General features: G+C 49.9%; 1 protein-coding gene across 8 annotated transcripts in view; it reads left to right on the forward strand.

Annotated features, from left to right (window-relative positions):
- The first annotated feature begins 6,864 nt into the window (after nt 1-6,864).
- The window catches only part of Nrp2 (neuropilin 2), a 107,887-nt gene continuing 91,954 nt past the window's right edge, over nt 6,865-22,797 (forward strand). For 3 of the 8 annotated variants that reach the window (XM_005005757.4, XM_005005758.4, XM_005005762.4), the window contains exons 1-2: nt 6,868-7,718; nt 21,716-21,893. In XM_005005757.4, the coding sequence (XP_005005814.1) occupies nt 7,646-7,718; nt 21,716-21,893 (251 nt within the window). In that variant the 5' untranslated portion in view covers nt 6,868-7,645. Of the gene's footprint in view, nt 7,719-21,715; nt 21,894-22,797 lie in introns of all 8 variants that reach the window. The other 5 variants (XM_013157537.3, XM_005005760.4, XM_013157539.3 and 2 more) reach the window with 4 other exon arrangements.

Consider the following 22,797-nt stretch of genomic DNA (forward strand, 5'->3'; position numbering starts at 1 on the left):
GTGTTTGAGCACCAGTGCCTTGAGCTCTGAAATGCAGTCTCCACAAGATTCTGAAGAATGGCACTGGGAAAGCACCTGTCTTCTGAATCAGATTTAGCAAATCAGCAGCAGTTGATCCCCCTTTTCCTAAGTGGGATATGGTGGCTGTGGATCAGGTTTCCCTAAGTTTTTGCCATTTCTTTTGAAGTTGGGGAGTGGAAGTTTGGATTAGAAAGACAAGAAGACATTAACTCAAATTGAACACATGTATTGTGTTCTAGAAGCACTTTTCCATTTAATGTTGTTCCCGCGCAAATGAAGCCCCTGCGTCCCACTCACAATGCAAAACATCAGGATACAGAAATCCCCCGAGAGGCTGTTTCTGCTTAATGTACCCTGGGGGAGGGGGCTAGGAAACATTAAAGCGGCTGCGAGGAGCTTTAATGAAGTTAACCTGCTGAAACCAGGGGAGGTTTGCCCGAAGTACACCTGAAAGCACTTTGATTAGGGATCCTCGTCGAAACAAACCTGTTTCCTGAGGTCTGCTGCTGAGAGAAATAGAATTACACTTTTATATCCAGGCTCATTTCCCTGCCTTGCTGAGGGCTGAAAGCATTCTTAAACATGCAGAAGATGCAGCGGAACCAGCTGCTCCTCCCCCACCTACCCTTTACATGACAAAGCCCAGAGGAACAGAAGGCCCAGAACACATCAGTTTCAAACAGGTCCTGGGAAGGTAAAGTGCCGTGTGACAAGTGTCTTCCGGTTCACAGAAAGATAACCCCCTACTTTCCACTAAGGATGAACCAATACAATCTACACATTTGCTTTACACACACACACACACACACACGCACGCACGCACGCACGCACGCACACACACACACACACACACACACTTCCTCACATGACTCCCTGGCCTTTGAAAATTACCACTCACTAACACACACACTGCCTTTAGCTTTTAATACCATTAGCTCACTCGCCACTTCCTTTTATTTTGTAATGCTTTGGAATTATTTACTTCCTTTTGCTTTTCATTTTTTCTCTTTGGCTGCTCTGCCTCCTTAGTGTTCCTTTCATTTCCTTTTGCATTGCTTCCTCTAAGGTTTCAATTCATTTTCGCTTGTGGTTTCCTTTTTCGGTCACAGCTGCCCCCTAATGGTTTTCAATATCATTACTGCTTTGGGCTAAAAGAGAGGAAGCGGCAGAGAAAAGAGCTGAAGGAAGAAAGCTGCAGAAGAAAAACAAGAACTGCGTCTCTGCTTTTAACTTGGGTATGATTTCAGTGTCTCTGGAAAGATTCCCAAAACCTGCATCAAAGAGAAGGTGACCTGCAGCATTGGGCAGCGAGTGTGAACTCCTCATTCAGGATCTTCGTGTGCTGTTGGAATTCTCTTTAAGATGTTCGCTCATCGCTCTCAAATTTGGAAAATGAGTAAGTCTGGAGACAGAAGAGGACATTGCATCTCTACGGATGTCTCAGTCCTTGCAGACAGAAGCACCATGCAGGCCCCTCTGCGTCCACGTCTGCATCTGTGTGCTCCCTGGAAGCCGCTGTGTGATTGGCAGCTCAGCAAACTGTGTAGGAGTAAATATGAAGGAAGAGAGTGAGAACTAATGACTTTGGTGGGTGTGAATTAACCCGCCCTGGAGGATCCTCAATAGCAAAAGGTCAGCTCCCTGACTCCTGCCTTTCCATCACGACTTTCATGCTCAAATTAGCAGCTCTTGCCATCCTAATGTAACAATCACCTGACATATAGATGCCTAATTAAAGTACTGTAAGTCACAGGTTACAAATCTGAAAACAGTACAAACGAACAAACAAATAAGAAAAAAACTCCCTTACAAATCTGTGGGAAATTGATAGGGTTCACACGCATTCAAATGAAGGAAAAGAGATGAAAATTTGGGGTAGAAGAAAATTGGCCTTTGAATTCAGTAAGTGAATAGGAATTGTCTTAGTTTCCCAAAATAAGAATTTTTTGAATGATAAAAGTTTTGGATCATGACCCTAAAATTTCCTATAAAATGCTATGATATTACAAATAAATTCTTGAGTTTTGCTTGTGATTTCCTGGAATCTTTCATTTATTCAATTATTTTTGAGGAGCTAAAAAAGGTTTCGTCCAAAAATATCTCCCCTGCAATTGCTGTCAAAACACCTGACATCCTCACTATCACTTGGAGAAAAGGTGCTCGGTGCAAGCCCATGATGATAGAATAGCTAATTAAGCCCCAATCATGCATTAATATCTTAAGGATAACTGATTATTAAAATGTCAAGATGAAGGTGGCCCGTGGGATTCAGGCTAAAACCACTTTTAAATTCAGGAATGAGGATGGGATTAGGAGAGAACTCTAGCCAAACTCCAAAACCATCAAGGGGTGAAAGACATTCAATGAGATCCCTCATTCTACAGGTGAGGGGACTGTTTCAAACTGGCTAACAGACTTGATACCAAAGTGGAAATCACAGCCATCCGCCCTGACCTCAGGGTTTCTGGCTTTTCTGTGGTCACTGCTACTCCCTGGACCTGAGGCCAGGACCCTGCAGGGCACCAGAAAGCTTTGATTCCCTGTGAATGTCTGTAAAAGCCACACAGGAGAGCAGAGGAAAGGATACAGCACAATAGACAGGGATCAGCTACTGTAAAGACGCCGGGGCAGTTGGAGCTTCCACAGGTGTCTTCAGCTTCCTAACGGTGTGGGTCTCCACAGGCCTCCACTGGAAGTATCCAACGCTGGTCTCAAAAGCTGCTCTGTCCAACATGGTGGCTGGTAATCACAACTTCAATTTAAATTAATGAAATGTAATGAAAACTAAACCAATCACACGAGCCACATTTTAAACATCAAGTAGTCACCTTTAAAGGCACAGGCCCTTTTGTCCTTGCAGGAAGAGTGCTGGAGAGTTCCAGGGAGCAGTGCTCAAGGCAAGGGGCTGCCTGGGTCTTTTTTGATGCACTAAAGCACCAAAAAAAATCCATCCATGTAGCAGAGGGAGATGTAGCTCTTGCTAAAGCCAATCAAGGTGGAGGAAATGATGCTTTTTTAGTTCTCTTTGCCAAGGACTCTAGGGATGTTTGCATCTGCATGTGTTGCTGCTGCGTTTTTGCTGCTGTTTATTCTGTTTCTTTTGTTTTCATTCATTTTGTTTCTTTCTGGCTCCTGCCAGACCTGATGTCCACATCTCAGGATGAGATGTAATACACACAAGGTTTGGAGTGAAGATTTCAGTACTTTATGGACATCTTCAAGGATTCTGGGAATCCACCAAGAATGATACCAAATAGAAGCTGCTAGATAGTGTCCAAGAATGTTGAAAACAAACATTGGCTATTTTCATCAAAGTGATTGACTGGAAAACCTGGACTTCAGTGTCAGACAAAAGAGCGAGTAAAACACGAGGACCATTACATGTTAACTGACTCTTTGCTTCTGAGACAGATGTAGCTAAACAGTAACAAGGGCAGGGTGGTAAATTATAGATTAAAATGCGATGATGCCTCGTATCTGCTGCTTTCAGGGGTGAGAGCTTGTTGATGTGAGGCCTCGAGGAAGGGAAGCACCATGTGACAGCCAGTGTCTGCTGCAGAAGCGTGAAACTTCTGGAGCCTTTAGATTCTGTGTTCCCAGGAGGCAAGGCCTCTGTGTCTGACTTGCTTCCGTACTTTCTGCATCGTCATGCATCTGTGAGCATCTGATAGGTACAATGTAATGAACAGAGAGAGAAAGCCAAGCTGTACCTGAATCAAGTTTCAGAGGCTGACCGTGATGGTGGGGCCTCAGCCAGATGCAGCCCCATCCACGCCATCCACTGGTCTTTTGAATACTTTCCCTCAAACCTTCTGTCCCCCACGGCGATTGTTTTGTTTTATTTCTAACAAAAATGGAACTCAGGATCTTGTGCTTGCCAGGCAGGAGCTGTTCCACTAAGCTACATCCTTGGCTCTTTCCAGAGTTTTCAAACAAGATCTGGGCTGTGAAGGCTGCCGAAGGTCCCAAGATAAAGCTGGGAACCACTTCCTACCCCTAAATGAATCTTTAGGGGTTTGGCTGTATACAGTGAGGGAAGCCTACTCCTACTCCTTAATTGTGAATAATAATAGATAATTCCATACCACATTGGTTTGGAATGTGGTACGGGATTATCTATTATTATCCACATTTCAGGAGTGTCCTAGGTGAGTGGTGTGGTCAGGAATACCAGCTTCACTGGTTAGCTCTTTTCTAACCAGGTCTGTGTTTCAGTCTGTAGGCCTGCTATTTCCAAGGCTGAGACTAGCCTGGTGGTAGGCAGGCTTCCCTAACTAAGATCAAGGATAAGGCCTTCCACCCTACAGAAAAGTGTGGAGCCTGGCTCCTCACCACTGCGCCTCTGGTGGAGCAAATTTGGTTGTATACAGCCAAACCCCTGAGATTCTAGTCCAGACAAAACAAGGCTGGCAGGTCTGAGCCAGTCCCAGTCTGGAGAATTTCCCTAAGGATTCATTTTCCATGAGGCACACGCGGGATTTCTGCAGCATTCCCAAGAGTTCTTGGAAGTCCTGGATTGAAGCAGTTCTTAGCCCTCCCTGGACCCATGGACTCATGTTCAGAGCCGGCTGGGGAAAGCTCGCCAGTTTCCTTGGTCTGATGGAGCACTTTGAGCTCTGGAAAGGAAAAAGCACCACCAAGATGACCACAAGTCGAGTTGGCATTATTTATTTAGTGCTGCCCCCTAGAGGACTGGAAAATGCTCTGGCTGCTTGGAACCCTCAGGGCTCCTTACCTAAGGCTGTCCTCCCTCACCCAGCTGTGGAAAGTGAGGCCTCCATGCAAGTGGACTGCGGAGAGGTCCTGCAGCAGTACTGCAGAACCTTCCAGGAAGTAAGTTAGTGAGACAGCCTCTCTGAAAATGAATGAATGCTCAGTGCTGGAAGCTGGGCCCAGGGACACAGCACTGAAACTGACCTTCCCTGACTTCGTCCTGCCTGGACCAAGGATCCTGGGAGTAGCCTAATGAAGACCCTCAACGCTGAGGGCCCTAAAGCCAGAAGTCCAGGGTCCTCATGGTTTCAGTTTCCTTTTCCTCTTTCTCTTTTCCCTATGCCCTTCACCTAAACTGCGGCTTTAGTGTTCTCGAGGCAGGATTCTGCCACCTGAAGCACTTGCTAGGATGGTTGAGCATACCTGAGGCTGGTGGGGGAGGTGACACTCAGTGACCAAATGACCCTTTCTTGCAGATAGTGTTATTTGTCCTTTGATTGGCATCTCGGTAATGACCATAAGCAGGACTCTCTGTTTACCATTCAGAAGAGCAACTGCCTCTTTACTTCATCAAATATTTGGGGTCAGGAGTCATTCTTTACTATAGAACTTTAACTAGGAAAAATGTAAATATGAAGTTTTTAGTAATGTGGATGAGCTCTCAAGCCAAGAAAGGAAAGGAGGGAAGGAGGGAGTAGAGAAGGAAGGCGAGAAAGGAGAAATGGGACTGAAAGGTAGCCTTGCTGGGGTGGAGGCCTCTGCTCCCTGTCCTTTGTAGTCAGCATCTGAGATCAGCAGTGTGATAATCAGCCTGCGGATTTCCACTGTGAAATCTCTCTATGGCTTGGCTCAACTAGTTGCAAATCACTTCTGATTCAATTTTGTTTTGGTTATCTCAGTGTAAATATCATGCAAGTGGGAGTTACAGATTTTTCAAACACTAAAAGTGATCAACAAAGCTAATGGCAAGTCCAGATAAGGAAGGAAACCACCCAGAAGAATCCACAAGTACAAGCAAAGTGAACATGGCAGAGCCAGAGGTGTGTGTTTCCTGCCACCCAAACTTTATTTTTCTTCCTCAGCAGACTGGCAGAAAGGGGAGTTGGAGGATGTTATTCAGGCGGTTCTGTTCGGTCTTCATGATGGAGTAGTTAAGAGGTGCCCAGGAAGGAGACCTTTGGAATCCGACAAGCCATCCTCATAAGGAAAGATGGGAGTGTTCGCAGCTCCCTGCAAACAGTTTCACGCCTCCACTTAAAAGGAATTGGTATACTATACTGCTGTAGTCTTTCTCTCTGCATGTGACCACGTGGGGGAGGGGGGATGCAAACAGAAAGCTACAGTAAGGATCTGAGAAGAAGCTTCCTGCACCTGAATTTTGGGAAAAAGGGGGGTCCACTCTAATCACCTGGAGACATTTTTCACTGAAAAGTCTTCCTCGGTCTTATGGCCACAAGTTAAGGGCGCAGGGCTAACTGTGTCCTGAGCCAGAGAGCAGGGGAGTCTGTTTGGGACACAACAAAGGATCTGAGCGGCAATTACAGGGGGTGTTTGGGGTTCTATTCAGCACGAGCTGACAGTGTGTGTCGCCGCCACGCACTGCTGCCTGCGCGAACACATGGCCGAGCTGCCGGCTGACTCCTGCCGCAAACGCCGCGGTGCGCCACCCGACTCCTCCGGCAGCGCCATTGAGCGTGGTATTGTGCTGCGTTCAGCGTGTGTGGCACCGGAGTCACAGAAAGCAGACGAACAAGGGTTGCCCCTCAGTTTCGCTGAGTTTCCCTCCAGCGAGGGCGACGCCGCCAAGGGCAGTGCGCCCTGGAGGTGCCCGGGGGCGCGACGCCCCAGCGACCTGGCGACCCCGCGCGGAGGTGCGCAGGGAAAGGGGGCGGCGGGGCGCGAGCTGCCTCCGCTTAGCTCGGGCGGCGGCCGGCAAAGTCGCCCCCTCACCGGCAGAGCTGGGTGCCGCGGCTCACGGCTCTGCGCCGCGCGTCTCCGCGGCTGCCTCTTTAATCGGGAACACAGAAGGGGCGGGTCCTGAGCCGGCGCGTAATCGGATAGCTCTGCCGCGGCTCTGACATCCACATGCTGCTCTGCCTGAAAAGGCAGGGGGGAGCCGGCGGGGAGGCAGAGAAGGCGAGCGAGGCACCGGCCCGCAGCCCGCCCTGAGAGCACATCCTCAGATGCGCAGCCCCTCGGCGAGGTGGAGGTGAGGGCGGGCGCCAGCCCGCTCGGAAAGGGGCGCGCTCTCCCGGGCGATCCCGGCACCGCCGCGGCTCCGGCAGCCAGCGCTCGCAGCCGCCGCCGCCGCAGCTTCCTTCCGCAGACTCCCCTCGAGAGGCTGGCCGAGCGGGTGTAGTCTTGGGAGAGGCTCCCGCTAGGGGAGCCCGGCGAAGACGGGAGCCGGCGCCCGCCTCCCACCCCGGCTGTCCGGCCAGCGGTGCCTCCGCCCGCGGGTCCGTCCCGGTGCCTGGGCGCGGGGATCAGTTTTCGCCTCCGAGATCGCACGGCTGCCTGGGGCCCGGGTGATGCCCGAGGCAAGTCTTGGCTTTGATTTTTATTATCCTTACTATTTTACGCTTGGCTTTCGGGAAATACTCGCGATGTTGTAAGATAAAGGAAATGACACTTTGAGGAACTGGAGAGCGTAGATGCATTTTGGTTTTTGAGACAAACCCCGTTCTAACCCTCTTGGCTGATTTCAAGAACTGCCCTCCTCGGGTGAGGTGGGGATTCCAGCAAGAATAAAGGTGAAGAAGGGTCGCCAGGACCCTGGAGGGAAACGCTGACCGTTAGAGACCTTTGCAGAAGACACTGCCAGGAAGAAAATAAGAGAGACAGAAAACACAAAGACTTATAATTATACAAGAATCCTACAAGCCCAGCCCTGGAGAAAGCTTCCCTCTCCAAAATGGATCTGTTTCCTCTCACCTGGGTTTTCTTAGCTCTCTGCTTTTCAGGACCTGAAGTGAGAGGCCAACCAGGTAAGCCCCTCAAAGTTTTTTCCTGTTCATTCTAACATGATCCCCCCTTTAAAGGCGCCTGCGAACGCGGGAAGACCACGCAGAATGGCTCAGGAGGAGGACCCTCAATACTCTATAATTTAAAGCAAGAGCCCAGCCGGGCCTCCCTGTACACAAGGGCTGCTGAGACCCAACTTTTTTCTCCTGCTAGGAGTGAGTGTGTGTGTGTGTGTGTGTGTGTGTGTGTGTGTGTGTGTGTGTGTTGTAACAGTCTTTGGCGGTGTTCGGATGTCACATATGGACTGAATCAAAGGTTTAAAAATACTACAAAGCCTTTGCATTACAGTTTTTGGGGGATTTTCCCCCCCTGTCTTGAAGCAGAACACATCTCCCTTGAGTTTCTTCAACCTAGCCAGTGAAATATAAATCATTTGCATTCCCTCCTCTTAACTACATTGAGCAATGTTAACTGAAGGGCTTGGAAAGCACCAGTAGTTTTGGTTTTCAGATGCTGTAGATTCTTTTCGGAATGGATGGATGTGCCTGGAACCCACCGTGCTCAGGCTGGCAGAGCAAAGTTGGCTTGCAGCTGAGATAAGGGGCCATTCACTGGGCGCAGCTGGCCACCAAGGAGGTTGGTGGTCTCTGCTGTCCTTCCTGCATCCCTGCGCTTTCTGGGAAAGTAGATCGTGTTCTTTTAAGATTATTATTAAATAAAACAAACGGCAGGGCCCTTGAAGGTCTCTTGTTCCCAGTGAAGTGGTTAGAAACTTTTGAGTGGAATTTGTTCGTAACCCCAGCCAAGAAGGGTGTGTGGATATTGTGGAGATAAGCACTGCGAGGCCGAGACCAGTGAGGAGCCAGCGTTTGTGGGGAGTGGCAAGGGGTCTGCTCCAGGGAAAGGGGCTCTGGTTTCAGGGGACCCAGGGGGGCTGGTCCTTCATTCCTGGGATACTAGGTGAGCCTCTTTCCTCTCTGACAACAGTGCCTGAAATCTTACAACAAAACTCTTCAGTAGCTGCTACAGGTGATTTGGGATGGGAAACCATATTTGGAGAAAACAGGACAAGGGTAGAGAGAAAATAAGTGCCTTTGGCCCAGGGCACTTCAAAGATGACAGCTTCAGTGGTGGGGCAGCCTCCCGGACACCTTCCAAAGGCCTCAAGCCTTAAAGGGGGAGTTTTGTTCCTGTGGGCTGCTGCTCACAGCCTCTCCAAACACAAGACTGAGGACTGCCTTGGGCACCCAGATCCAGCTCTTCGCTTCTCCTTCCCTACCATAACTGGTCTCCTGACAGCCGCAAATCCTGTCCAAGGGGATGGTTCCAGGTCCCACTTGGGGAGATTTTTCTGGGCCTCCCATTCCTTCTGGCCTTAATTCTAAATTCCTGGCCCGAAGAGAAATTAAATTACCTCTCACAGACCTGGATGCTTTATAAATTATGTATGTTTGTGCAATTTGCTCTGTGTGCGCGCGCGGGCACGCGCGCCGTGAGAATGCCCACGGTATTATGTATTCAGGCGCGGACACCAGTAGGCCCCGGCACGCGAGTGCGCGCACACTAGCACACACACTACACACCCACATGCCCACATAGACGCACTTCAGGTTGCCTATGCTGAACAGAGCGGGAGAGATTGTGAATACTCGGGGACAGCTCCTACCCCAGATGTTCACACATCTGTCTTTGGGCAGCGTGGAATGCGTGTGTGCGACACCGATCGGACCCACTCCCGCTCAGCCACCTGCCTCCCGCGTTCTCTGTAGAGCCCCCTCCCCTCGCACCCCCTGGCCGCGCTGCGTCACTTCCAGAAGAGCCGGAGCGCGCGGTGCGTGGCAGGTCACTCTCTAGGAGGCCGGGAGCGGCTTCAGGGTGGGACCTGGGGCCGGGGCCTCCCCAGCCAGAGTAAATACTTCCAGCCGCCCCAGGGTGATCGCAGGCCATTGGCTGTTCAGGCTTTCAGCCAGGGCAACTAACTGGCACCCAGGGATCTGGTTATGGGTGGCAAAGGGCGAGGCCACGGTAGACCTCTGACTCACCGGTGTGCACCAGCTAGGAGGGGTGTCAGCCCAGCCGCCGCAGAGGCGGGAGGGCCCACTGAGAAAAGGAATCTGGGAAAAGCGGGAGAAAGATGCGCGCCGGAGAGCACCTAAGAAAATAATCCGAGGTCCCGGCACGCGACCGATGGCGATGGCGGGCGTCTGGGAGGCCGCTTCGGCGCCGCGCACCCGGGTGCCCCTCTGGTCGCCCGGGCACCTCGCCAGGTTGCAGCGCGGCCGCCTGTCCCGGGGCTTGGGGACTCGCGGCGGCTGCAGGTCCCGCTCCGAGCGCCCCCTCCTGCCCCGCTCGCCGCTGTGCGCCGCAAGCTCGCCGCAGCCCCGAGAGGGCGGGCGCTGAGGGGCTGGGGCCGGCGGCCGAACCTCCCAGGCCAGCCTAGCTGAGCGGCGGGAAGCCGGGTGGGATTTCAAAGCCGAGGCCGGAGAGAGGCGGCCAGGAGCCGGGCTGCGCAGCCCACCGGGGCGCGCGCTACTGGCACGGGCTCGGGAAGCTGTGCGCCCCGAGCGCCCGCGCGCGCAGAACAGGTGAAGAGCACGCGGCGCGGCTTCCACGTGGTGGGCACGCGGGGCCCCGGCCCCAGTCCCCGCTCCCACCCCACCCCCAGCGCCGTCCCTAACGCCGCATCGATTTGTTTGGGCGACGCAGCAGAAACAGAGCTGAGCAATCCATAAACATTCTATTAGGCAAAAAATATTCCCAGCGAAAGCAAAACCGAGGCTCGAGCCTCCGCCAAGTTGGCTTGCCCCCGCCTTCCCCCGGCTGAGGACACCCCCGGGAGGAAGCCTGCGGCGTTTCCTCCCCCGCCCGAGGCTGGGAAGTTCTGCGCGGCTGCAGCTCTGCGGTCCGCGGCGAGGTCCCCCGCCTCCCAGCCCGCCCCCCCCCTCCCATTTTGCTTTTCCGCGCGAGAGAAAGCGAAACAGCATTTACGGCCCGTGCTTCATTTTCACTGGCTGATTTCTTCTGAATCTCAATGCAAGTTGGCAGAGGCGAGGTGTGCGGTGACTAAACCCCCGCCCCGCCGCGGGTGGCTGCACCCAGGTCTTTCCCTCCGGGTCCTAGGCGTCCGGCGGCTGGGTGGGGGGCCCGGGAGAACTACAGCCCAGGCGAGGAAGGAAGGGGGATGGAATGGATCGTCTCCCCTCTGGGAATAACCTGGGCGTGGTGGGGAGAATCAGCTCTGCACCCAAGTTTAGGGGATCCCGCCCATCTGTGCTGCAGCTTCTGCGGCTGCGGCTGCGTTTCTTCTGCAAAGGTAGGGGGCGGGCGCTTGCATGTGCACGCCGCCGGCCCCCGCCCTCCGCCTCTAAGCTTTCGGTTTCAGACGCAGGGAGCCCCCTGGCGCTAGCCACTCGGCGGCAGCCACCGGCCCGAACTCCCCTTTACCCGATAATCAGGATCCACCGGGGGGCTGGGGTTTGCTCAGGAAATCACTGGGATTCGACAATGAGTTCTTCAGACAGCGACTGCTCCAGCCCTAATGTCCCCACCTCCTGGACACACTGCTCGGGCCCCAAGGAACCCAGACCCAGCCACTGTCTCCCCCTTCCTCCCTTTGATCTGTGCTGGGCTGTAACACCATTGCCATGGACACGGACTGACTCAGTCAATTCAGCCTTCCGTCGGGACTGGCTGATCAGATAAGAGGTGTAAATTGGCTGTGGGAGACTGGTCCAGGTTCAAACAAATCCTGAAGGAGACTCAGGGACCATCTAGGCGCCAGGATAGGGGTTTGCAGAGTGTTTCATTTAGCATCTCTCCCCAAAATGTGGGATGGCATAATGTGCAAGTAAAACAGTAAAAGCTTAGATTCTTTACAGACAGCCTTCCCTGGGCTCTGGGCACCGGTCTCCTGTGCACGTTAAGTAAGTGCCCACTAAACTTTCTCCCAGAAGCAGGCACTGGAGGTGGAGAAGACTTCTTTGGCCCTTTGCCAACACAACACACAGTTCAAGCAGTGGGGTGGGGAGAGGTCCCCGCACGGCTCTGGGCAGGCCCCAGCTTGTCCAAGCCCACACCCTGGTTGAATTGTGAATGCCCCGCAGGGGGACCTGGGGTTGAAGTTTTCTGTCACCCACAGAGCCTCACACAGAGAGCCACAGAGTACCCAAGTGGCAAACGCAGGACTGGAAAGCTATTGTGGCTAGAGCTCTCCCAGACAGGACTCCTGCTGTCTATCCAATGGCTCCTGGCTCCCCCGCTGTGAAACGTGCTGTCCAAAGTCGGCTCCCCAGAGACCGGTTCCTACCTTTGAGGCGGAGTAAATGCCAGGAATACAAATGCCAATTCATAGGCAATGAGGCAGGAATGCAAACACTGGAAGTCTGGGTCAGAAGGGAGGGAGACACCTAGACTGGATGGTTCTGAGAACTCTGGAAGATAGCCCTTAGTTAAAGCAATCAAAAGACTAGATCCACCCAGAGGTGGTCCCATTGTGGGACAATTCTGAGATGACAGAATTCAAAAGCCAGGGTCATGGGTACAAAGGTTACAGGAAGCATAATTCCAAAGAACCAGTTTGGAAATACGTTAGGGGCCATTTGAGCTTTGTTTCCCTTGTAAAAAAAAAAAAAAAAAAAAAAAGAACAAAAATCACACTACATAAAATTTCTGGGCCATTGTGTTGGACCAGCCTTCTGTGCTAGGCCTCAGCAAACCAAGCCACACCAGAATGGAATCTGGTGCTGGGTGCTGGGTGTCATGGAACCGACCCATCTCTAACACAGGCCAGTTTAAAAAAAAAAAAAAATACCGGGACAGTCACAGCAACCCATGAAAAGGGGCAGTTTACCTAAGCCAGTATCCCAAGGAAGTCCCCACCACCTTAATCCTGAAAGGAAAGTAAGTTTAAACCTGCCAACCCACTTTCTGCGCCTCCAGCCCTCTTGTGTGTACTCTTAGCCCACTTCGTCTGCTCAGAGGAATCTCACTCTAATGTTTCAGAATACTATGTTGTCTGGTCCATGAATCACAAATAAAAGCTAATTAGAACAACTCAGTTTGCTGTGATTTTGCGTGCTGACAAGCATAGCACATGTAGTCTCTGGTGCTGTGCAGGGAGGATTTACAAAATGGCGTCTGGGCCGTAGTCAGTGGAAGGCCTTTCCCATCTTGAGGTACTTTGTCATCATCGGGCCATGGTTTGCCAGACGAGGCACCCACCTTGCGTGGCTGATGTGCCTTCTCATCCTCAGACGTAGCCACTGTACTGGCTTTACAGGTAAGGACCTAGCTGTTCATTTTTTTTTAATGAAGATGCTTCACCCATTCCTGAAAGGTGTCCCAGAAGTTTTTTGTGGGGCCCCTGCAGCATTTTTCCAAGCTTTAGTTGCTTTCGTGAGAAGTGGCTGAGGCCTTCATGGTTTCATTGGCTAAGAGGATTCAGTGGGGTCGTGTTCCAGGACATACTGGCCTTGTATCGTGGCCAGCCCTCCAGGAGAAAGCTTCTTCTAAAGGTTTAGGAAGCTGTCAAGTTTAGATAAGACTGAGCTCCCATCCTATGGGACTGTGGTTGTATTAATAAGGAGAAATTAATTTTTAACCACTGGGAACATTGCCAAATTATGTGACCTTTGGCAGACCAGCTGTGCTGTAAAAATAAATCCCCCCTTTCTGAAAACGCTGTTTCTATCCAGTAGAACAATAACGGTGTGGCATTTAGGAGAGGGAAGAGGGCTTGAGAAGAAAGGAGACACCGTGTTAACAAAGAGCCCCTGATGTGAGACTTGATTTTCGATCAGGAAACCCTTTGCACCCTCCTCTCACATCCTTGCTCCCCCAATCCTCCCTTGCCTGGGGTTCCCCCCAACAGGGGAAAGAGGGCAGGAATGGCAAGGAGCGGTGGTGTGCGGGCAGTGCAGAAGGTGTTAAGTGCTTCCAGCCTGCTGCCGCCCAGCCCTGAACACATCCCTCATTGTTCAAGCCTGCGGCTGACTGGCACGGGCAGGGGAAAAGGATTTTCAAACTGGCAAAAATGTTTGTCTTTCCTTTAAAAAATGCCAGCAAATAAGTTTGCCCGTCACTGAGAAATGATGGTGGGGGAGAGGGCGGGTGCACTGTCTGGGTTTGAGGTCCATCAGCCACTCGCCAGCTCTATAAACCAGGGGCTCTCCTAATCCAGAATCTGTGCCTCAGTTTTCCTTACCTGTAAAATGTGTTCCATCACACTTAGCCCTGAGGGTCGCCATGCTATATTAGATGACATAGACTACTGTTTGTCACATGAGGCTCATCTTGAAGTCATTTAAACTTTCCTAGGGTTCACCATCTGATGAGTGTAGAGAGCTCACTCTAACCACTGTGGGAAGCGTATTTTATTTTTATGAGATTGGGGGGCCAATATGTAAATAATAATTAATTCCCAGCTCTTCCCCCTACTAAACCTTTGCCTGTGTTTCCTAAGTACCAGATTATCTCTCGCCACACTGCTTTTCACAGGCGAATAATCTCCACTGGTTCACATCTTAGATTTATGTCTCCCCTTTACGTTTTTTCCTCCTGTTCTGTTTTCCATGTTCTCGCCTCTGCTTTTTTTTTTTTTTTTAGTCTTTCTTCTTTCTGTTCTTTTTCCTCCCCTTCCATCCTTCATCCCTGAAAGTGTGCTCAGCAGGGAGCGCTGTGTTTAAGGCCCTCTCTGTAATAACTTCTACTCTCCAGTTAAGGCCCCTCAGCAGCTGAACTCAAAAAAGCCGTCAGAAAGACAAAATAGCTTTTACCCAGCAAGACTCTTAATAATCCCATTTCCCTCTGGGTCTTCATAAAAGAGTCATGATCTAATCCAGGAAGAAGGGAAGGGGAGGAAATAACAAAAGCTAAGCTCTCCTGGTAGTTGGCCTTGGATGAGCTGCTGGCCGGCGCAGTGCATGCATGCGTCCCGGGCACCCTGTTCCCTGCCTCCAGAGATGTTCTGATAACCAGGGTGAGGTTCTGGAGAGTCTTTCAGTGGAGAAGATAAAGGGAATTGCAAATTACTGGACTGAACAATAATAATTGCTCGGCTAAAGGGGGAAAATAAAACAGATGTGCCCCAAAGGCATATGAGGGGCCAGAGATAGGGGGAGGCGAGGACTGGGCAGAGTGAGGTGAGCTGAAGCCACGTAGGAGAAAACGCAGTGCCAGTGAGTGATTCAGGGATGGAGTCATAGTCTGCGCCCTCCCGATGCCACTGACAACAAACAGAGCTCCCCTTAGGGAGTGAGAAGCAACAAAGCAAAGCCTCTTAGATCAATTAATTTCACCATCACTAGAATTAAAATATGCACATCCCCTGAACGTATTCTGAGGGTAGGATGCACACTTAGCCCACCTTGACTGATGCCTACATGTTATTACCCCAGATGAGTTCTTTAAACCCTCACTTCACCACGAAGCAGGCATTTCCATGTAATTACAGCAATGGGTGAGGAGAGCAGGGCAGGGCGTAGCTAGAGAAGCAGAGTAATCTGTGATAAACTCAGATTTTGTGACATCTAGTGATGTTTTTGGTGTGACTTTAGACCTTCTTAGTTGATTATTAACTCATCATCTCTCACTGAATCTGACTTTGGGGAAGGGCTTTGGGTTTGAGTCCCTTAAGCTTTGCCAAAGATGGCTCAGAGAGGAGTTGAGCCCTCGAGCTGCTCGGTGGTCATCACGTGGACAGGCCACTAAGCATGCCCAGGCTCCTCAGAAGACTCATATGAAGGGCTCCAGCCTTAGAGATCTGCAGAGAGAACAGGTACTCCAGTGCCTCCAAAATAGGGTACAGTAAGGGCAGGGTGTGGGAGGGGGGGTCTAGAGCACAGGAAGAGCACACCGGGAAGAGAAAGGGAAGAACAAGCACTTAGACACTGAGTTATTTGGAGAACACCCAGAAGCCGCAGTTTAGAGTGTGTAGTTGGGAATAATCGCAAATAAATTTAGCAGTAATAGCCCAGTGCAAGGCCCAGATTGTGAGGCCAAGGGGTTTGGGTTTCATGCGCTTACCAATGGGGAGCCATTGATGTTTCAGCATGAGCTTTTAGTTAATCAAAATAAATGGGAGGAAAAAATGTATTCTGTTACCTTTCTTTCTCCTTTGGCTTTTGGAGAGACCTCAAAATTATTCTTCTTCTGTTTCCTTCCCCAAATGTCTGTCCAAATGGTCAGGAATTGTAATCCCAGATCTCTCATCAATGGCATCAAAATTGCATTTGCAAAGAGGGCTGGAAAAGAGTGGACATAAATATCAACTAATGATATTATATCCGCTGCCCTATTGGAATTGCATTTGTTTATGATATAAGATGACAAATAACAAGGTTACCACAGGTGGCATGATTCGAGGTCAGAGAAGGTAATCACATCAAACTTACATTTTACCAATTAAATGAGGGTCCATTTTTAGAATCCAGATTGAGGGAAAGAGATGTTCAAAAAGCCTTATTTCCAGACCCCATTTCCGGTTGTGTGCTTGACCAATTTGTTGGAGGGGTGGGAGAGGAGAGAGCGTGCTTCAGGCCTTACACCTTTCCACGCACATACATGCACAGCTCCCTCTTCTGCTCTCTCCCCTCCCAAATGGTTCTTTTATTCAGATTTTGAACTTTATCGGTGGAAAAGTTCATAGGGATTCCCATTTGCTGTGCCTTCAGGACTGCATCACTCACTGCCACCTGGCCCCATAAACTGAATAGATTGCGTCCCTTCCTAGTCGCCCTAGGAAGTGGTCAAACAGACACATTCCTGGCTGATGGATTGGATCATTTCTGCCCAGTTTAAGCCAAGATACGGATTTTATGAGACTGTCTTGTGACAAGCTGAAGTTGCTTTGAATAAAACAACATCCAGCCTCAGCTCACAGAAATAACTCTTCAAAAGCAGCTAATCTTGGGCTGGTGAGCAGAGTTTGGTTAAAATCCTGAGCAAAGGACTTAGATGATCTGAGGGAGGGATTGGAAGAAACTCCTTTTGGTCTTTCTTTTGTTGACACACTCCCACACAGAGCTGCGTATTCATAATATTTATAAGTGAGGCCACAGGCTCCGTTAAGAAAAGCAACTCACGTCAGTAGAGCCAATGTGATTAAAAGGGACATTTAAACTCTCATTACGCAAGACGGACGTTCATCTGAGGATCCTAGAGTTTGGTGTCAGGCTCAGCAACCAAGTAAGATGGGATAAAATGTCTTGCTGTCCAGGAGGAAAGAGAAACTTTTGAGGCTTTGGATCTGTCTATGGGATATTAGAGTTTTTCCCCTACCTAGTAGACTTTGAATTTCAGAACTAGAACTTGCCTTTTAGATCACCCCTCTTATTTTATAAGTGAGCCAAAAAGAAAAAAAAAAAAAAAAAAAAAAAGGTTCCAAATCCCTTGCTAACCTACCCGGGTCACCAGACTTTCCAGCTGTAGACTTGATTACCAGGCTTCTTGACTCTCACCCTATGCTACTTCTAGCCAACTATCCTGGAGGAATGAATGACAGCCAGTGTCTCTCTTTTATTTTTTAAATTTAACTGCATTCGTACCTGTTTGTCAGGCATCCTGAATGCACTCGTTGTGGGTACTAGGTACACACACATGACAGTAAGGAGAAGAGTTCCTTTTTGACCTTGCTATTGGTGATTAGGGAAAACTATTGTGAAAATAGAACAGGATGGGAATATGCTGTAGACAAAGAATAAACTATAAATGAAATGTATTATCTTCAAGAGAGTGCCTTTCTCTACCAAATGCCCCCCAGGGGTACTGTACCCCTGAACTCCTCACTAAGTCACACTCCCTCAAGTTAGGAGAGTAGGGTCTCATTCTCAAAACATCCTAAGACTGATGATGTCAAGCGAGGAGGTGCCTATGTGATGAGAGTGATTGCTCAGGCGTTGGGCAGCTACCATTGCCACCCTGAGTATGTGTCAGGAGGAGGATGCTCGCCCAATGCAGACTGACCACATTTAACTAAAATCAGAGCAGAGCAATCATAACATACAAGAAAGAGGTGTCTCCCAGTCCTTCCGCTAGCTCTTTTCCCCATGGCATTTTAAGAAACAGAACAACTCAGTGGGCTTCAAACCAAGTTCCAGGAGGCCCTGAAACACTAGCGGAGAAGACTGAGGGAGAAGGGAGGAGATACTGGGAGGGAGGAGATACTGCGTGACTTGGGCATCAGGAGGTGGTCTGCTTCCATCCGCCTTGTACATTGGAGCTCTGGGTAGTTTTGACCAAGAGGGGAAAAAGGGACAACTAAGAAAAAACATTTTTTGCCAGTTACCTAATGCAGTTCACTCGTTGAGTTACGGAATGCAAAGCTCTTACCCAAAAGGACCCACTGAGCCAAGAACCATATGTCCCCCTCTCTTGGCTGGTCAGGCTTCCCTTTCCTGGTATCCATCCTGCTGACCACTGTACACCTGTGTTTGACCATGCCCTTACCTAGCCCCACATCCAGCCAATCACTACGGGTTCCTGGCATGGCCTTCAGTTCAGCCAATCCAGAGGATCTGATTGTTCTTCACACAGCTCTAGCTGTTGTGAAGTAAGCACTGTAACTCTGATTATTTCAAAGTCCTCAGACAGGCTGGAGTTTCACAAATATTGTCAATTTCGGGCCAGGCTGAGTTTCTTTAAAACAACTCCAATTAAATTTTCCTAGAAGGCAGACCAGATACAAGAGCTCTTCTTTTACTTTTTCTTAATAATTCCTAAAGCTCAAGTATTACCAAGGAACCAGCCATCTATCTTAAAGTGGGTGAGTTTCTAGGTGAATACACGCAAAGTCCCTTTCCCTTTCTAGGCCCAAAGGCCGCATCAGAGGTTGGTTAGGACACCTGGGCGCAGGGCTGACTTAAAGATTTCAACATAATTTCATATTTCATAGTTCAAATAAAAACTAAATAGTCATTACAAGGAAATCAAAACATTCTGACTTTAGAACTCAGTGTCCTCTTTCTTCCAAGTTATACCTAGAGGTGTTCCAAGGGGCCCTGGCACCTTTGGGCCTCCACGTAACCAATGTCCCCTTCGTGAACTGGTTCATCGCTGGGTGAAGAAGGAAAGAGCTCTGGACATTGGAGGCTGTGTTTATGCATTTTGCTGCTTCTCTTTGGGAACTGAATTTGCCCCAGGTGAAAGGTATTCACAAAACCGTTGGAGAATGAGGTCCCTTGTGAACTCACCAAACAGGCTCAGTAGCTCCACTTAACAGGGTCAATTTCCTCTCTATAAGAAGATTGGCCTTAAGGGGTTTGCCCTTGAGTTCAACTCTCCTTTGGGTTGGCTAGACTCCCCTGAAATGGACACAAAGCATTCAATGAGGCTCGGTTTGAAACAAAATAAAGGCCTCCAACGCACTGGATGGTGCAGCTCTTGAGAAATTTTAGCACATTTCTGTTGGAGTGTGTTTTGACCTAGAAGTGAAGGACCCCCAACACTGCACATGAAATATCAGTTATCAAGGAGGAAATGTTGAAGGATCGAATGTGTTTTCTTTACAGTTTTTACCAATGCCTTTCAAGAATTCTGTTCTCCCCAAGAAAAATAGGGATAAAAATTCTAATATTTAGCTTCGTGGATATGTGTCTGTGCAAATGATGTGTGATATTTCGTGAGAGAGTGCGAATCAGTGTGAATTACTGATCTGTATATGTAATTGATGTATGTTCAACATCTATGTTTGTGTGTGTTTCTGAGTGTGAATCCAATCCAAACAAGAATGTGGGTTTATAAATGTTTGGGTATTGAAAAAGTTAACCACACACAACCAAAGCAGATGTTTTAAAGGGTTTGCAAATATTTCAATGTGCCCTGATTTTCTTCAGATAAAGAACAAGAAAAAGAGAAACAGCCCTCTCTGATTTCCTTTGGTTAAGTAAATTTTTAGCAACAGAAAGTGTCACCTATCACTGATGGTATGGATATACTGTGCTGTTTAATTTTTTGGTATAAATGACAGGCGATTCTTCCCTCTGAGGAAGTTTCCTGTCTTCATTGCTGATCCATGCCTGGTCTAATTACTAAAAGCTTAAGCCTGGGGTTCAGGGAATTGAGAGAGACAAATTCTTCTTTCAAGAGTAATCTGAGAGAGAAGCAGGGAAGGGGTGGGGAAAAGAAGGAGAAAGTGTGGATGATGTGGAAACCATAAGGATTCCTAACCAGGAGCTCAGCTCAAATTTCGTCTGATGAGTTCCCAGGCAAAAAGCATGGTTTGGGCTGGGGCTGTGGCAGGCATGCAGTTTTCTGAAAAACAGCTGGACCCAGTAGCAAATTCCTTCTTTTGCTAGTTTTGCTAAGTGCCCATATTTCTGGTTCCCGGAGGGCCCCTCCCAGCCTCCTTTCACATGGGGCCAATGGTCCACCATGTGACCAGCTTGGAGAAGCTGGGTATCCAATGTGGGTGGGTTCTATGAGCGCTGGGAAGGGCTGAAAGCTTTGGCTGTGCCTGGTGGGAGGCATGGGCCACTGTCCTGGCCTGGGGAAGGTGCAGGTCATTAGGTGTGGTGTCTGTTAGCCTGAGGAAATGGCTTGCTTTTGTTCTCCACCCAGTGAGAAATGGACCTGCATCTGAATCCATTAGTTTCTGGGCAGCTCAATACAGCACAGTTAGAGGTCTTGGAGGCTCCAGGCCGGAAAGGCTACTTGTGTGGATTTGTGTCCTGGTCACCGTGTTGTGCAGGGAGCCCATCATTTATGCATTTAAAGCCTGTCAGGCGGGAAATCTGAGGGGTCTGGAAGACGGTAATGCCAACAGACGCAGGGAATGGAAAAGTGCACCTGTAGAGTTAAAAATGCATGACCCGTTCCCTCAAAGAGGGAACACGGGAGAGAGACCCCGTCCTGGAGGGCAGCTGCTGAGCAGCCATACATAATTCAGGGGCCCATGCTGCTCCATGCAGATGGCGATATTAAATCGTGATTGATGCTAAGAGACGCGCTCAGTTCAGGAAGGCCTCCGAGAGGCTTCTGGATATTTCCATGTCTCTTGTGCCTCTCTGTTCTAACTGTGGTATTAAGCAAAAGCCCCCACTTCCCAGGAACCCCTGCTAGGGATCGCAGAACTTCACTCTCAAATAGATGAGATTTTTCAAATGTCATCGCCCACCTTTTCTGCCTTTGAAGGTCGCCCCTTCCCTTCTGGCCCACAGGAGGCTGTTTACCTCCAGCCAGGCTCTGCAGGGAGGGGGGCCGGCTCCTGCCCGCAACCTCCTTCTCTGTAGCTGATGTGGCTGCACAAAGCAGCAGCACACTCTGGTGGCGGTGACAGGTGGGAGAGACACCGGCGTCCCCTCCCCACAAAGCACCTTTGTGAGATTATGGGCTTGGATCAGGTGGCTTCTCCCATGCAGATTTTTCCACTGGGTGTATAATGAAATAACAGATCAAATTTGAGGTATACATGGAATTAAATGTTTGCGGATTTTGCTTTTTTCTTTCTTAAAAAGAGAGGGAGAGGGGAGAAAAAAAAGACTGAAATCACCCCCCAGAGTCTATCCTGACCCGATGCTGAAAGCGCTGCCTTGCACCATGTGTAATTGTTACCAGGCTCGTGTATGGGTCACACCACAAAACCACGATTGTCAGTTCCTGGAGCCTTGACCGCCGGCTTCCTGGGCCAGGCCGGGTTGGGAGACAGTGAAAAGAAAGGAGGATTGATGAGATGAAGATAGAGATGGGGGGTTGAAGGAGAGGAAGACGGGCTGAGAAGGAGAGGTAGGAAGAGGCGGGAGGCAGGTGGAGTGTACAGCGTTCTCATCTCTATAATCTCAGACCATGTGATTGGGGATGTTTATGACTGTTTTCTGGAATATTCGCATGGGGGGCTGCTGGTAGGGGGAGAGATGAACTGAAATAATCTCTTCCACTGAATGAGTAAGTAGGTTAGTCTCCCAGCCTGCCATGGACGAGCCGTAAAATAGTTCTCATCAGCCACTGAGCAGGAAAAGGGAAGGGGGGCAGCGTGGAGGAGAGGCTGTGACATATGTGAAACCCTTTGGGTCCCTGCTTTCTCTTCCAGACCCGCCCTGTGGAGGTCGCCTGAATTCCAAAGATGCCGGCTATATCACCTCTCCGGGGTACCCCCAGGACTACCCCTCCCATCAGAACTGTGAGTGGATTGTTTACGCCCCTGAGCCCAACCAGAAGATTGTCCTCAACTTCAACCCTCACTTTGAAATCGAGAAGCACGACTGCAAGTAAGCACCTATGGGTTACGCTGGGTTGCACAACTGTGCCACCCGAGGGGTCTTGCGTGCCCCCAGCCCACTGCCTGCGCCTCTGTCCCTGTCACCCAGCAGCCCCGAGAGGAGAGCTCCAGACAGTATCCTCCTTCAGGGAGACAAGGGCGCACTGATCCCTCAGAAGGGAGGACAGAACCTATGGAGTCAGGTGTGAAGACTGGCACCAGCCTCCAGAGGTGGGGTGGGGCGGGCTTTGAACCCCACATCCCTCTGATGCTGGGATTCACCCTCCTCTTGGAGATGGCCCATTTCCACTGCTGCTCCATGGAGGAACGCACTGCATCCTCAGCAAAGCAGGAGCTGATCTCCCAGTGAAGCCTGCTCTGCCTCCTCTGTGGAGGGCTAGGAAGCACCAGCCTTGCCTTGTCATAGAGAGAGAGCTCAAGACTCTGACTCTGCCAGGGTAGGTCTGGGACTTACCGATTCTCGATATCTGTGCTGCGCAGGTGAGAGTCCCAATCTGGTGTTATGGATTTATTTAACACTTTTCTAATGGCTCCACAAAGATTAATCCATTCAGTCTCACAATGAAACGGGCTGGGAAGGTGGTGCCCCCCATAATTTCTTTTCCATTGTGCAAATGAGAACACGGCAGCACAGAGGGTAAGTCAGTTGCCCAAGATGACTCGGCTGTCTTATGACATGACATCAGTCCTGCCACCTGGGAAACGTGTGGCATCAGAGATGCTAAGTGGGCTTTAGACACTTGTGAGTGCTTCAGAAAGCCATGTAAATACCGAGGTCTCTCCCCCGACAGCAGGCAGCACTGTAATGCCAAGAGTGCGGCTGTGTGCTTGCGGTCTCCTGAGCTCTCTCTTAAATTCTGTCCTCACTGTGTGAAAGCGGAAGGCAGCCAGGC

The sequence above is a fragment of the Cavia porcellus genome, unplaced genomic scaffold (genome assembly GCF_034190915.1).
Source record: "Cavia porcellus strain 051 isolate PalLab524CR breed Dunkin Hartley unplaced genomic scaffold, mCavPor4.1 scaffold_26, whole genome shotgun sequence".
NCBI lineage: Eukaryota > Metazoa > Chordata > Mammalia > Rodentia > Caviidae > Cavia > Cavia porcellus.